The sequence below is a fragment of the Megalops cyprinoides genome, chromosome 15 (assembly GCF_013368585.1).
Source record: "Megalops cyprinoides isolate fMegCyp1 chromosome 15, fMegCyp1.pri, whole genome shotgun sequence".
In the NCBI taxonomy this organism is placed as follows: domain Eukaryota; kingdom Metazoa; phylum Chordata; class Actinopteri; order Elopiformes; family Megalopidae; genus Megalops; species Megalops cyprinoides.
The window spans coordinates 30531174-30548499 of NC_050597.1; the positions used below are offsets into that span (position 1 = coordinate 30531174).

A 17326-nucleotide genomic window follows, 5' to 3' on the forward strand; every position below is an offset into this window, starting at 1 on the left:
CGAGAGCTCGTTTCCTTGTGCTCTTCACAGGCAAAGTAGCGCCTGACCTTTTCATAATCAGAGCCCATCTTCGGCCTTTGAAAATTGTCATGTGCCGAAACCTTGCTGCTTGGTGTTGTTATAAAGGCCATCTTTATGACTCTTTCACATAATCCATGGATCTAATGCAGACGTTGTCTTATCAGTTTAGTGTTATTCCAGTTATTTGTTCTGCTTCTTTTCCCCTTGCAGTAAAATTCTCTGGCTTTCATATATTCTGTTCATGTATATATTTTGAGCAAGTGAAATAATGTTACATTTTTAATCAAACTCATTTTCATACCTCTGGAAACATGGGATTCCCTTATTAACTCAAGAACTATTGGAACAAAGCCCACAAGACTGAAGTATTCCAAAATAAATTTCAATTGAAATTGCTTCTCAGGTCTTCAGAGGGCCTCATTCATTACAAAGGTCAATTTTAAAAAGCCAGATATGGTTGAAGACAGAGCTGGAGTCCTACCAATTGTAACCCTAAATCTTGGGAATATTGCGGGCTTTTACTATGCTTGACCCTTCGGAGGACGGAGGTACAAACGGAGGTGGGTTACAAGAAGAAGTAAAGTTCCTTCTGTGATCTTTATTTCTCCACAGCACAGCAGGAACAGAAGCATACGTTCACCCTCAGTCTCCTTCTAATCAGACTCTCAAAAAAAAACCCACATTGCTAGTCCTCTAACTAACTAGGTCCGTCCCCTATAAGGGTCCGTAAGGAAATGAGTCTTACTTGTTTCCCTGTAGCAAATAATAATACATACAAAAATAATGACATTATTAATAACAACACAAGTCACTATAAAATAATAAATTATCTAAAATTTTGGCTGCACAATTTAAGGCCCCATGAACAACTAGGTTTCCACCGCAAAGAAATCCATTAGAGTCTGCATAAACAGTGACTGGAATGGTAACAGACTTTAGCATGTAAGGAGTGAATGCAGCTAATCTGACCAGCAAAAACATTTCACTTTTTGTGTTTTTTTCTCCAATAAATAATTCCCAGGTACACTAGGTTTGTCTCTTCATAAGACTGGAGCAATCTTCTGATACTCTCAGATGCAGCCAACAGCTGTTTATCACACTGTAGGTCTCACAGTGCACCAAAGCAAGGCACACACACGATTGGAGGATGGCTTGATCCACAGCGACATCAATGAGGGACTTTGCGGGCCTTCACAGGCCACTAGATGGCACTGCAGCAGAGCCATGAGGGTTACTTTATTTGTACCCAGAGGTAGATTTGATTTGCAGTTAAGAGTCCTAATTCATGTACACACATGTAGTAGCAGACAGACACTAGTCATACAACATTCATCTTCACACCTGCTCTACAGGCAACAAAGGCCATAACACATAAAACATAACATAAAAGTTCTCAGGGGTCCATTCTTTCCTAAGGACTTTTTTAAAAGGACTCATGACCAAAAGGTTGCCGGTTCAATTCCCTGCTGGGTTAATGCTGTTGTACTCTTGGGTAACATACTTAACCCCTAATTGCCTCAGTAAATATCTAGCTGTATAAATGAATAACATTGTAACTGATGTAAGTCATTCTGAGTAAGAGTGTCTGCTAAATGCCAGTAATGTAATGTTTAAGGACAACTCCCGAGCAGTCCATCCAGGAAATATTAATATAACTCTCTCCCTTTTAAATGGGTTAGAACAGGGGTCTCCAGCCTTTTTTCATCTGAGAGCTACTTTGAAAGTGGTGGAGAACTACTCATGTCTTATATTACTCACACTTATTCACATAACGTATTAAGACACTCACATTAACCTGCTGAATTAAGCTACTCTTTGTATATACATGTATCAAATGTCAATATCCAAAACTCACAATTTGAATCAAAAGTACCTTAAATTCACATTAATAGTACACTATATGGACAAAAGTATTCGGATGCCTGACTATTACATTGTAATGACATTGTATTCAAATACATATACTTTAATATGGAGTTGGTCCCCCTTTTGCAGCTATAACAGCTTCCACTCTTCTTGGAAGGCTTTCCACAAGATTTTGGAGTGTTTCTGTGGGAATTTGTGCCCATTCATTCTGTAAAGCATTTATGAGGTCAGGCACTGATGTTGGACGAGAAGGCCTGGCTCGCAATCTCCGTTCCAGTTCATCCCAAAGGTGCTCGATGGGTTTATTGCCCTTCACTGGAGATAAGGGGCCTAGCCCAAACCCTGAAAAACAGGTGTGGCCAAATACTTTGTCCATATAGTGTATATCTTCTGTACTAACCATGTCTATGTTGCAGGTTTTGTTTGCAGATTTCTGTTTTATTGTTGCAGGATATACAGGAGCATGGTACTGTAAATAACTAATTTGCATTCCTACTGCGATCTTTTGCCTATGAGGAAGTCAGATAAACCTAATTGATGCACTAATTGTAAGTCGCTTTGGTTTAGAAGCGTCTGCAAAATGCCAAATTGTAAATTGTAGCGTCGTTGCCAATAGAGTTAGGGGCAAATTGCCTTTAGCTCAACTGGTAACAACACTGGCCGTAGGGTCTAGCTGTGAGCAGCGGCAACCTCGGTTCAAAGCTCGCTTACTGATCCACATAACAGACACAATGCAAACTACACCCATCACATATGGGCAGCAGTGTGGCGTAGTGGTAACCAAAAGGTTGCTTGTTCAGTTCCCTGCCTGGTTTGTTGTACTTTAACGACAATTGCTTCAGTAAATTCCCAGCTGTACAAATGAATGAAATTGTAATGCATGTAAGATGCTTTGGATAAGAGCATGTGTTAAATGACAATAATGTAAAGTAATTTTAGTGTGATGTGTGACGTTACTTGAGTTTATCACTGCAGCAATGTGATAGAGATCTTAGAGACTGATGGGGCCAGGGTACATTTTATTCCTTGCCAGAAAACTTCTTGTGATGTGTTCATATTGTTGCACCATGGAATGAGAGACCAGAGATAACTCCAGCAAGTAAACTCTTTGCTGCCTCAAAATTCATCACCCTCCACATTGGTGTTGAAAGTGGGCTGCACCTGTGTTACATACCATGCAAATGCTCAGGTAAGGGAGAAGGGCACTTGTTGTACCTGACAGGCAGCGTGATGTTGCAAGGAAGTGCTTTGCAGGAGCAGGATTTGTAATCCAAGGTTGCTGGTGTGATTCCCAGGTGGACTACCGATGTTACACCTCAGGGCAAAGTACTTAATTCTGATTACCTCAGTAAATATACTTCCTTTCTAATTAACCAATTATGAATCAACTTGTAATATAGCTACATGGTCAGATTGAAAAACTGATATTAAAACTGATATGAGGTCTAGGTATTTTGTAGCAACATAGTATTTAATATTATACACCTATGGTAAAGCAATATATCTGTCTATATATCTCCAGAGGTTTGTGGTGTAATACCACCCAGCTTGCACTGCCAGTCCTGTATTTATGAAGTACCAGCATCACTGAAGGTAGCTGGGAATGCGCAAAACTCTACTGTAATCAGTCATGCAGATTAATCTGACACATTAAATGTGTCAGATTAAACGTGAAGATGAAAATACGTGAAGATGAATTTGCTGGCAAAGTTGCTCTGACAGCCTCGCAGCGCATAGGTTATGGAAGTGCAAGCATACCCACAGTCCCAAACTGTGTTGTGCATGTGTACAGACAGGTGTCTGTCTGTTTTCAGTGTAACCTGCATTGTTCACCACGTTGTATTATGTGTTGCTTTGTGTGACGTCCTCCAGCCCTCCCAAGCCATGTAAATTGAAGGTTGATTGGATGTTTTCAAGGCCTGACAGGCTGGAAGCACATTTTGACCACAAAATGGCCCTCTAGTCCGGGGTTGTCCAACTCAAGGACTCCGCTCCCTGGGAGCTGAAAAAATGTAAAAAGCAAAACATTATCCCTAATATGACAAAACCAAACCTTCCAGCACGTTGAATGTAAAGTCCAAAAACAAACAGGCAGTGTAACTTTAACAGAAACATCAAGTTCTCAGACTTCTTCAAAAATTAACAATTCAAAAGCAGACTCAGTACACAGAGAAACTAAGGACACATGTTTCACCAAAATCCAATCTTTGATGGTTCATTTATCAGACCACAAGAAAATATCCACCGTGTCCCATGAGGAAGTAGGCAATTAATCCTCCAGGCCAAGTAACCGTTAGTTATTACACTTCGAGGGATGGGGATAACATCCTACAATCGTGTTAACAATATGGTTTTATTGCTGCAAGTGTTGTGAAAGAAGGAGGGTCTGTATTATTTATCATTTTTGAACACCACTTGTAGTTTATTTTAAATCTGTAATTATTTTAAATCAGTTGCCATGGTAATTCATTTTTTGTAACTACTGTGCCAGTTAAGCACTGTTGAGCCGAGTATTATGTCTTGGAACAAACCTATTATTATGCTCTTGTTTCCGTGACTTATTTTGTACATGGAATAAGAGGTTTGCGTAAAACCACAAACTTCAAAACCGTGAACGTCAAAAACATGGTCACAGCTGCCTAGAGGCAAACGCAAGAAAAACAACAGAAAAATGAATGAAACACAACAGGGAAATGAATAATGACCTAAACCATCAATATTTCTTTCTCAAGGAAGGTTTTTTTTTGTTGTTGTTGTCCTGTACATGGAATGCACTTTGGGGCCTCGTGTTTGTGTTTTTCCTGAGTGCCACACAAGTGTGGCTCCTACGTTTTCGCCACACAAATAAAAGGAAGCTTTATTTAATTTATCATCGTGCCTCCAGCCCTGTACCCAAAGTGCCTGCAATGTACAATGTTTACATTAAATATTTAATTAATATCAGCTTTGTGCCAACCACAAAGGAAAGCACATTAGAAATGTCTGTTATTGAGATGTTTTCTTAAGCCCCTGTCCCGAGTCCCTGCCCTGTGAGCCAGGTGTGCTCCTCTTTTGTAAGAGCATGTTGCATTCTCTTAACAGGGCAGATCGATTTGGTGTAGGTGCTCTCTGTTATTCTGCTGCTGTCTGCACAGGACTCTTTAATGACACACGCACAGAAGGAGATAAATTGTCTACTTATAAAAGGACGTTAAAAGCCCCATTCCCCACAGTGTGGCGCCAGAAGACTGGGCTCCATGTGGCTGGACAGCAGCCAGCAATGGGCCCCTCACGTTTGGCCACTGCCTATAAGCCCAGGCCGAGCCCTCAAACAGGCCTTTCTGTGACCGAGTGCTATGTCCTTTGGCCAATGGCCACTGTGGGTGGAGCTCCCCAGTCTGTCCCAGCTCCTGCTACTCACTGTATCTGTCTCTATCTGCACCTCTCGCTCTCTTACTCCCTTTGTCTCTATCACTGTGTGTGTGTGTCTCTCTCTTTTTTCTTTCCTTTTCTTTTTGGGAGGTAGGGGAGAGCAAATGTGGTCTTTGTAGGCATTTTAAAACTTTAACGGTTGCTCCTTGTGGTTAACCTGTGTTATGTGTCTGTCTATAAAAGGCCTGAATCTTCTGTCTCAATGAAAGAGTACGGAATCTCTCTCTCTGTCTCTCTCTCTCCCTCCCTCTCTGGCTCTCTCTCTCTCTGTCTCCTTTTCTCTCAATTCAGTTCTATTAAATTTTCTTTTACTGGTGTGAAATACATTTGTGCAATTATTGCCTAAGCACATTACATAACATGAAAAGAAAGACAGAAACAAATAACTATAAACAACTATAAATCTAAACCAATGAACAGATATAAAGGTTAAACTAAAATGACAGATGTTTATGCTCCTAAATCATGTAAACTTTGAGAGGAAAATGTATGTTTGTGTAAATGTTTATAGGTCGTCATTCAGGTGGTTGTTCACTTCTAGCTACGGCAGGCTGAGATGTACTATGCTGCTAGTGTGGCTGTTGGTCTTACTCATAGCAGGACCTAAGAGTTAATACATTTAGAATTGAGTATTTTTCACAATATATGCGGAAATGCCTCTTCCGATCACTCCTGTCTTGTGGTGATACGATCTTCCTTTAGTAACCATGACTTTGTGTTAGCTTTTTTCAGAGGCTACAGTGTGGTCACTGAAGTCACGATTTGTCTCAGCTTTGTATTTCTGACAGTGAAGAGATATTCTGCTAATGCATTTTCCCTCTTTTGGTCCTAGTGGTAATTAAGTGTTGTTTTGGGTTTCGGTTGCCTTCTTCCAGCATTCCAGATGGGATTTTCTCTCTCCTCTTATCACTTGTCTATCAGCTGCCACTCATTGTAGATGAACCCATTGATCCACCTCTATATTACTAATCACAAACCACTCAGCCATGTTATAAATAAATACTCAAGAGAGTTTTATTTATTTCTTTGTGCCAAATTGCCTTAGTCAATACCCAGCTGTATAAACAGATAACGTGTAAAAGTTGTAAGCTGCGAAATTCGATCTAAGTTAGTGTCTGCTAAGCAAAAAAGTGAAAGTAGTGAAAACGCATTTAGCACATATGAGGTGAGTGCAATAAGGATTTAAAACAGTTTTTAATAGTTCTATGCTGCCATCTAGTGGGAATTTATGTACAGCTTCTCTCACCGTTTCACAACATTTTCAAGATGTTGCTTTCAGATAAACCTTGCATCTTCAAATCTACCATGGTAGCAATGATCTTACTGGGCCTGGATGATTTGTCCACTCATGTTTCAGCAAAGACCTGAATAATGCAACCAATAAGCCACAAGAAAAACCAAGACCATTCTGGCCCTTGGGGACACCTGCCCCGCTGGAGCGTGCAGTTCATTGGTTTGAGCACACACACGAATCCATATATCAGTATAAAAAATATTTATTACATCGATTAGTCAGCATACATTGTTGATTCAAATAATCAGCCTGTTAATCCTTACATAGATAATTCCAGAATGTAGGGCAAAAACGCCACGCTGTTTCAGTGATGTAGCTACAATAAACCTAATTAAATTCTGATCAGCATGATGAATTCACACATTTTTAATCACACTGTTACTGTGAGGTATCGTGATCCCAATTTAGTTAATGTTTGATCATCCCGTTTGAACTGAGCCTCGTGCTATTCAGAGCAGGACGTTACCTTAGCGCCGCCAAACCCACGTACGCACATCACTTTCAGGCGATTACATTGATTAAACCCCTTTGAGACGAGAGAATATATTCTAAAAGCCTAAGCAGAGATAGAAAGAAGATACGAACCTAACCAAACGAGTTTCCCCTACAAATCTCCCGCGAAGACTGATCACAAAACACGCTATTTCAGCATTCTTCATCTTCTTCAGCCTCTTCCTCACAACCAACTCCTCCGGCACACCTTTCAGATGAAGGGTGGATAAACCACAGGTCAGTAAGTTTTATTCCCCAAACCTTTGAGAGTATGCAAAGACAAAGACACCCTCAATCCACCCCTCCTCCGATAAATTCTACCGTCGCTCCACTGTGTTTACTAATAAAGTCCTACGTTATGGATTTACTCATTTTATAAAAGGCCAGTGTGTAAGAAACAATTTATTTCAGAAAGAGAACAAACAGATGCTAAAACCAGCAAAATGGGGGGAAATCACTTTTCAACATGACCTGGATTTTTTTCTCAGAAAAGTGGAGGTGAAGCGTGAAATTGACCTTTTGAGTCTCTCTTCCTCATAATTTACACCGCGGTTCCTTAGCCCACATTTGACTCAGATTTCCCTTAAAGAGATAGCGCTGGAATTAACACTTTAAAAGGCCGTTTATGTGAAACCTCATACAGCATATTGAGATAGTGGTTTTGGTGAATACAGTGTTTCCGTAAAGGCTTATATATTAATATAATTGTGCTGTTTTGCATGTCCTCCCGGAGTTCGCCTCACTGGCTATGGAACGGAACTGTTTGCATGAGATGAACTGATTCCGTATGTGGTATATCAATGTTAGCTTTCCTATTATTATTTTCCAGGAGTCTCTCCACTGCCTTTTCTCCTGCAATCCACAGGGGGGACAAAAAAAGTCATTTCTTAAGTAATCAATACTATGTAGACATCGGGATTTAAGGAGACAACTGGGGGTGCACGGAATCATTTTCCATTTTTTTTTTTTTTTTGTTTTGTTTTGTTCTCCCCCTCCGGTTGTCATGGGTTTTCAGTTTTTTTTTATTCCCTCTGGAAAATCCACTATCCTATATGTGCAGCACTTCGTGACAATCTTGACTGTAAAAATGTGCTACAACAAAAACAATTTGATTAATTAATTGACTGATTGATTGGTTCTGTGTAATCTGATTCCTCACTCCCTCGAAAATCTACTCTTAACTCTCTAAACTTTGTTCCCAAAAATGGCTAAAGCAGTTTTAAGGTCGATCCATACCCCCACACCCCGAAGCCAGGATAGACTGGCTCAGTGAACATGGTCTGAAGTCTGTGCAGCAGGGTCATGGTGTCGGACACAGCGTAGAAGGCCAGGACACCCGCCCCATGGTCCAGGTACACACCAATCCGGCTAGAGCCAGGCAGAGGCACAGCGGTGCTGCTGTTGTTGTGCACGAAGGAGCATTTGGAGTCGGAGCAGTACAGGCTCCAGGACCGGTCGTTCCAGCCAAAGCTGCACTCATTGCTGACGCCCTTCCGGCTAATGCCCCGGTAGGAGATGGCAACATCGGCCTCGCTTGCCCGCAGCTCCACCTCCCAGTAGCAGCGGGCACCAGAGAGGCCTTCCCGGCACAGGACCTGCTGCCAATTCTCAAAGCGGTCTGGGCTCTCGGAGCAAGGCCTGGGGTCGCTCACCATCCTCACCCGCGTGCCCTCCTCTGTCACATGGAGGTTGCTGTGTGCCGTGGCGGGGTCCATCGTCAGCTGGCAGGCGTCTGGCGGAAGGGGGAAGCAAAGAGAATAGCCTGAGGAGAGACTCATGAACACTGCACAGGACACATTGGCACACACACTAAATCACCATCAAGCTAGATATTCACACCAGTAATAGTTCAAGGTTATCTCAATATCGTAGATTTTTTTAAACGGATTTCTGGTATATTTCTGTTTCGAATCTCTCTGTAGAAACTAGGGGTTGACCGATATGGTTTTTTCAAGGCCAATACGATAATGATTATCTGTGACAAAAAGAGGACGATAACCGATATTTCAGGCCAATATTTGAATGCTTTTAACATGTTTTTTTCCGGTGTGAAAAGAAATAGGCTGTGACAACATGGACTTAATTACAAACCCTCTTCACTTAGTCATATGTTTTCAGGCATAAAGTTAAACAAAGAGCAAAAAGATCAAATGAAAATTCTTTCTCAAACATAAAAATAAACTGAAATTTGCAATAACTAAAATGACCACATTTGGCATTACAGATTATCTGTGAGGATCACATTTGAGCTGCAGCGTGTGTGCGAGGGTGTGCACGTTCGAATGAGACAGTGTACGAGAGAGAGACAGGGCCTACTAAAAGGGGGCTAATATTGACGTTGTGGGTAAATTTCTCTATGGTTATCTTATTTTAGCTACAGCAGATGCCTATCGCTATTTCAAAAGCATTCAATTATCGGACGAACGATGGCAATCATTGCGTAAGAAATAAGGCGAATTGATACATCATTTCGGCTGCATATTCATCATAAAGTATAATATATCAAACCTTAAAACTAGCCTGTGCATCCACGCTTTTTCTGACGCTGCTGGGAGGTTCTAGGAGCCCATTTGCTCATAAGTCATTTGTGTGAAAAATGGACAGCTCATACAAAAGTAGGGTACCGTGTGGAAGGAATGTGATAGTTAGCGAAAATACTGTGAAGTGTAAACTGTGTACTGCAAATTTTTTGTTTTAATGACTCGACTTCCATGATGATGATGAGGTATTCTCAGCTTTGTCGCGACGTTCCGACATAGCCTACAGTGCAACCACAAGCGCGCTGAAGTTTAATTTCGTAAACGGTTGCTTAAATGACGACTGTAATTCAGAAGAGCTGTGCTCTAGGATAAATTTCTTTTAATGTTTCATTTGACATAATAAATATCCATTACTATTTGTTAAATGTGCAGTATCAAACTGTTGCAATTTATAGCATAAGTGCGCCAATTAATCCTTATTACAAGTCCTTATTTCTTTTATACTCCAAGCTTGTTTTTTTTTTTTTTTAGCTTAAGCGTAGACTGCTTATACTGCTTCAAAAAGGTCCAATTAGCCTAGTGCAATTTGGTTAACGGCATGGTTTGAGCACAACGACCCTTTTACTGGATACTTACCTTCCAACCTTGTTTCCAGCAGCAGATCTGAGAAAACGTTTGATTTTCAAGGTCAGATAACGTTGTCTGTCTCAGCCAATGAGGGAATTTTGTGGAATGTTAGCCATACCAATAGCAGTTTTTCTGTTAGAGGAGCTGCGTCGGGATAGTACACGCATGGCTTTTAAAGTGTTTTTTTTAATCGGGAATTTAGATAAAAATATACAGATAACCGATAATCAAAAAATTGCAAATATCACCCCGATTTTCACACTGTCACAAGGTGTCACTCTGTCAGAGGAAATGTCACATAAAAAAGACTACTTGAGATCACGTAAAGGGAGAGGCATCCCATTCAGCCATAGCCATACAGACTGGATACTAGGCTACACTATGTGGGCCGTAAAGTCTCCTTTATTAAATATGCAGTGCTCAGTCCAGCCCGATCGCAGGGCGTGCCTGCACCTGTGCGATTGGTGATGACAGCCCCATGAGTTACGACTGCCTTCTGGAATGTTCCCCACCATAGGTCTCTGGCAAACCTGTTCTGCAGAGAGTGCTGTGAGCCGATTTGGCATTTATATAGGGTCATTGTGATGGCAGTCTCTGATACACGCAGTGTGCTTTCTTTACACCCCAAGCATGCACAAGCTTTTAGCCCATCTGTTAGCCTCTGGCACGAGTCTCGGTGACACAAACTCACATTGTAAGAAATCCTCTCTGGTTTGTGGTTCCTGAGCCTGTAGAATATCAACCTCTTTCACTGTAGAGAAAAAAAAAGAATATGAGAATCGTGAATAGGAAGCTTTTCTCAGCACTTTTACTAACATTAAACACTGCCTGATTACTTGTAGTATCGCCATGTGTTGTAGATGCTGGTCACTGAGATATATAGTGATGTATGTACTTAACAACTGCCAACAGTTTTCTAGGCTGTCTAGTTTCAGTTGAGAACAAATTTAACTTGTGGTGGTGCTCATGCTTGAATGGTGTTGTGCGTACACTTGCTGGTCTGAGAGTGTTATTAACCAGGTCTGGCACTGTTTCTCATATAACTAGGATGGATACATTTCTGTTTCTGTTTTCTTGTGCTGGAAGTTGCTCTGGATAACATGAATGTTATGTAATATAATGTAATATTTTAGAGTCCTACAAATGAATCATGTGAATAATCTGTATCACATGTTTTATTTGTGATTCAGATAGCGTACATTTTCAATATCATCCATTTAATATGTATAATCAGTGTAAATGGATAATGTGTAAAGGTTAAACACCTTGCTCAAAGGTAGTTAGACGAGTACGCAAATCATCAATAAATCAATCAAACCCCTTTAACCCCACCTCCGGGTGCCAGAAAAGGTACGTTACTGCTGCACCTTACTGCTACCCTTGCCCCGCTTCACAGAAAAACCCTCAGTAACCATCTGGAAAAAAGCTGGTTTGTGTCTTTCCACCAACCTGCAGCAGAGATTTTGAGCAGTTCCCCTTTGCAGGTGTCCGCCAGCCGCTCTTTCAGCTCAGAGATGGCTTTCCTCGTGGGGCCGAAGGAAGACAAAGAGTTGACAGTGATGTTGGACACATCTTCGTACCCAGATGGGGCAGAGAGAGACTGCCAGCTCTAGACAGGAGAGACAATGGAGAGGAGCGAGGCCCAGTGGACCACCGAGCTCCACTGAAAGTTTCTGCTGGCATTACATCAGAGGCATTATGTTACATTATTCACTTACTTTCACAGTTTCACAATTCCTTACCTGGGGCAGAGTTGGGGTTAATCCCATTCCATTACATTACATTACAATACTGTTATTTAGCAATTCTTTTATGTTGACCATTTATGCAGCAGGATATTTACTGACTTCATTGTGGGTTAACTACCTTTCCCAGGGGTACAACAGCAGTGCCCTAGCAGGGGTTCAAACCTACCACCTCTCAATTGCTAGCCCTGCTTCTTACCACTATGCCACACTGCAGCCAATTCCAGTGTTAATTCAGTCAATTTAGTCAATTCAGTTCATTAACTGAAAAACCTTCATAGAGAATTCTAAACAATTTTCAGTTCATGAATTGAATTTAAGTTGATTCCCTTAAATGGCTGAAATGGAATTTACCCAAGTTCGGCTGCATATATTACATGCTCACTCTATTATACTGTATCTCTGCCATAAATTCAGCTAAATATTTACTGAAGCAATTCAGGTTGAGTGTCTTGTTTGGGCAAATAAAAAGATTCAAACCCGTAACGTCCTGGCCAATTCCCTACCTCTAGACCATGCTCTCCCTGTTAAGAGATGCCATCAGAGAGACAGTCCCACTACCTGGATGAAGTGGATGTGGTCATCAGTGTGCGCAAGCTGCTCTAACTCAGCATGCCTCCTTCTCAGCTCAGCGATCTCCCTCTCCAGCTGGTCCAGGACCCCCACCGCCCGGGTCACCACAGCCTTCTCCTGGGCCCGGATCAGCTCCCGCACCTCGGCATGCCTCCTCTCAATGGCGCGGACCAACTCTGAGAAAATCCGCTCATTCTCTTCCATCGCCGTCTGGGCGGAGTGCTGCCAGGGAGAGGGACATGCCGGGTCAACAGTCTGCTCTCACCAGCTTTGAGACTCAAAAGCAAGCACAGACGGGTAACTCAACAGCTGGCTACAGGAGACCCATTTAGCAACCCCCCTGCTCTGGTCGGTACCTACCCTGAGTGCCTCCACAGCTTGTTGCAGGTTCTGCCACTTCTTCACCCTCCCCTGGATCTTGCTCTGTGACCTCATCAACGTCGCTGCCAGCTGCTTCTTCTCACAGACAGAGGCCGTTCCATTAGCTTTCAGTGTGTGTAGGCTCTGTTCCTCAAACCTCATAGTATTTGGATAGCCCATCTCACTCTCATCTGCCCTCCCCATCCCATCAACATAATATCAGTATCAGTGGATCAACGCAGGCCCTCATTACATATGGCCTCTGGGTGAGGCACATGGAGGGCTTGCTGAGTTTTCAGATTATTGGCTTTGACTCAAGATACATAAGACTCTGAGTCAAAACACTAACTGTTTTACAGGTGAGGACCAGCAGGTCAAATTATGACTGTTCAGCAGAGTTCCCCTTTAACATAACATAGCATAACAGAGCATTTGATATTGTGAATTTCTGAATGCGTTTAAGGAGTGTGAACAGAGATGTCACAGACAGCTGGTTTGTGTTTTGTCTTTGCGAATTCATTCCTTTGGACTGAGAACTCATTATTACTTGTTCTAATCTGTTCAACAGTCAATGGCATAAATACCCAATATAATGCATTTAAGCATAGCAAAGCTCATGTTTTAAACCGGACTCTAAAGCTAGCGGTACATTGAGAGAGAGACTACATGAGGTTTTAGGTTAATATGGTTTATTTAAATTCCTGTGGTTGACAGCATTGTGCTCACTTTCCATTATAGCATATGCTGGCAAGTGACAGCTGATGTGTTGCTGAATTGTGCGACCACAATAACAGCACTACCACTCACAAATCACGGAACACTGAGTTCACGCCACTGCCCCTCACTTGTTGTTAGGCAGATGTTCTTATCGAGAGCTACTTACAGTGGCGGTGGGTGAGCTGAAAACAGGGGAAGCCAAAACACTTCTCTGTTTTGTAATTTGAATTTTCTAACACATGAAAGCTATAATGTGAAACATTTAAGAGAAAGCTTTGGGATGACTTGCCACTTAATTGTTCAAATTGCCATCCTTGTTAATTAAACAATCTCATACTGTAGCTTTCGTAAAAGTGCACAAACTACAGACAATCTGCGGTGTTTCGCGAGCAAAATCATTTATTCTAATTAGGCCATTGGTGTCAATTATGCTGTGAATTATTTGTTTTATTGTTAATCAAGGAGGATAAGGGGGAACAGGTTGAAAGTAATTATGACTTAAAGGTAGTGTTCTGGCTTCCCCTGTTTCCAGCTCACCCTCCGCCACTGTCCATTTATGCAGCTGGATATTTACTGAGGCAATTCTGGGTTAAGTACCTTACCCAATGGTACAACAGCAGTGCCACAGTGAGGAAATGAACCAGCAACCTCTGGGTTACAAGCCCTGTTCCTTACCATTACACCACGTATAGCAGGTTTGTCACTGTAAAGAAATGGTTCACAGCTTGCTTTGAAACAGACACCTGGCGCATAAAGACTACACCACATGGCTATATAGTCAGATGGGTGTAAATCTCTCCCCATTATGTAAGGCATGAGAGAATTCTGGGGGTTACCTGCTTCTCCGTCCTCTCTGCCGCGGCTGAGACGGTCTCGTGGGTCTTATGCTCCTCCATCATGCACAGCAGGCAGATGCACTGCTGGTCGGTGCGGCAGAAGACCTCCCGCAGCTTGTCATGGTGGGTGCAGATCTTCTCCTGCAGCTGCCCGGCGGCCGCCACCAGCTTGTGCTTCATGAGCACCGGGGATTCATAGTGCGGCTGGAGGTGGGCCTCGCAGAACGAGGCCAGACACGACAGGCAGGACTTGGCAGCCCGCCGCTTCATTCCAACGCACATGTCGCACGCCACATCCTCCGGGCGGTGCTGGGCGAGGGGCTCCGACTTCCTGCCTTTTCCCAGGCTTCTGACCCGCTGCTGGTCCCCTGCCACGCTGGACCTCCTGGACATCCTCTTGCTACGTGCAGAAACACAGAGACCGAGACTGAGAGCCGCAGCGAAACCTGCCCATCTGGAGCGAGGTGTGTGAGAGAATGCACTCCAGCGATCAAACGTCAGGCAAAACCGGTCCTCCTGGTGGATGCCGGAGCCGAGAGGGGTGTGGCACGGATGAGGTCAGTGGCGCTGCTGCTGCTGAAGAGGAGGATGAGGAGGATGGAGAGAGAGAGCAAAAGCAAACATTTGTTGGACAGAAAGAGCCTCACCAAGAAAAGAGAACAAATGAGTCTAAATTGCAGAATTAACTGAGCATTGGATGTATTGAATCACCATATTCACTGGACTGATTCCTTCTCTGGTGTCTCACAATGCCATCTTACAATTTCTTTGCCCTGTTTGAACAGCTACAACATTACATGAGAAGCAGTTAAGGCATCTCTACAAAGAGTTGACCAGCAGTGATCTATGAGCTTCCACCTTGAGCTAGAGCCATTGTCAGAATTCTATGTCCATAAATCAGGTTGACAAACCTCTCTATCTGATTGGCTGGTTAGGCTTTTTAACCATACAGCTAATAACACCAATTACATGTTAAACCACCATGAGAGGGTTATAACACATGTGGAGTTTTGGAGGGAAGGAGAGGGACAAAGGCCATAACTTCAACAAGGTCAACCTTTGGGGAAAGAGGACCCAGTCAGAGGGGTGTGTGCATCCATTAACGACCTAAGAAGAAAAGACAGTGGAAACCCCCTCTGAGGTCAAAGGTCTACTCCAACCATCCAGCAGACAAAGTCATACTGAAGAAGTGGGAGGAAGAGTAAGAAATTAAAAGGAAAAAATTACTCTGACCAGCAGAGAAGAAGTAAAAAGTAACTTCATGTCCCAAAAGAGCGTTTCACAGTTTCTCTGCAAGGGGAATGTGAGTTTCATAACTCTGTTGGAATGCAATCGTGTAGGGACTGAGCAGGCAGCAGATGGTGTTTCAGTCACATTCACCATTTGTTTTCGTAAGCCTTGCTTGACAATACCTGAATTGTTGCATGCCAGCAAGGTGTGTTTCAAGTGAGTGTTTTTTTTAACAAACTGACTGTGAAAATATTCCATCCATTTCAATTTGAGCACCCATACATGTTTTTATGGCTATGCTAATGGCTAGCTCATCCTACATCATTGTTATGTAGCTGTACTGTGACCCGCCAATCATCCAACACTATGCTCCTGAGCAAAGCGAGAGATTGCATCAACAGGCTCTGGTAAACTAAGACTGGTGTAAGAAAGCTGGTGAGGGTGAATACCGAGACATTTTCTTACCAAATAAAAAGTAAAGAGTAAAACATGAAAGCTGACCGCCAACCTCCTGGACTCTATACAGAGAGAAAACGGACCTCTGTTCTTGTTTTGTTTCGTTTCACTGGTAAACTGCTCTCAGAAGACACATTTCATGGCAGCAACCCATTTCAAAACAGCAATGACTTGAGATAGTAAGTGAAAGCAAAGTGAGGCTTTGATGGTTTTTATGGAACAATTAACTGTTAAAACATCCGACAATTGTTTCTCATGGCATAAAGCAGTACAGGGGCGTCAGTGTAGCACAGTGGTTAAGGAGCAGGACTCATGACCAAAAGGTTGCCGGTTCAATTCCCCACTGGGTTAATGCTGTTGTACTCTTGGGTAATGTACTTAGCCTGTAATTGCCTCAGTAAATATCTAGCTGTATAAATGGATAACGTTGTTAACAATGTTAACTGACATTCTAGATAAGAGTGTCTGCTAAATGCCAGTAATGTTTAAGGACAACTCCTGAGCAGTCCGTCCAGGAAATATTAATATAACTCTCTCCCTTTTAAAGGGGTTAGAACAGGGGTCTCCAGCCTTTTTTCATCTGAGAGCTACTTTGAAAGTGGTGGAGAACTACTCATGTCTTAAATTACTCACGCTTATTCACATAACGTATTAAAACACTCACATTAACCAGCTGAATTAAGCTACTCTTTGTATATACATGTATCAAATGTCAACATCCAAAACTCACATTTTGGATCAAAAGTACCTTAAATTCACATCAATAGTACACTATATGGACAAAAGTATTCGGACGCCTGACCATTACATTGTAATGACATTGTATTCAAATACATATACTATAATATGGAGTTGGTCCCCCTTTTGCAGCTATAACAGCTTCCACTCTTCTTGGAAGGCTTTCCACAAGATTTTGGAGTGTTTCTGTGGGAATTTGTGCCCATTCATTCTGTAGAGCATTTATGAGGGCCAGACACTGATGTTGGACGAGAAGGCCTGGCTTGCAATCTCCGTTCCAGTTCATCCCAAAGGTGCTCGATGGGGTTGAGGTCAGGGCTCTGTGCGAGCCAGTCAAGTTCTTCCACACCCAACTCATCAAACCATCTCTTTATAGTCCTTGCTTTGTGCATTGGGGCACAGTCATGTTGGAATAGAAAAGGGCCTTCCCCAAACTGTTGCCACAAAGTTGGAAGAATAGCATTGTCCAAAATGTCTTGG

At 42.4% G+C, this 17326-nt stretch overlaps 1 protein-coding gene across 1 annotated transcript; it reads right to left on the reverse strand.

Annotated features, from left to right (window-relative positions):
- Positions 1-8068: 8068 nt before the first annotated feature.
- On the reverse strand, positions 8069-14887 carry ftr14l (finTRIM family, member 14-like). The gene is made up of 6 exons (XM_036546870.1): positions 14423-14887; positions 12870-12965; positions 12498-12731; positions 11641-11800; positions 10883-10942; positions 8069-8816 (listed from the first exon to the last, which is right to left on the reverse strand). Exons 1-6 carry the CDS (start codon positions 14813-14815, stop codon positions 8293-8295), a joined length of 1467 nt encoding a protein of 488 aa, XP_036402763.1. The 5' UTR covers positions 14816-14887; the 3' UTR covers positions 8069-8292.
- Between the last annotated feature and the right edge of the window lie 2439 nt (positions 14888-17326).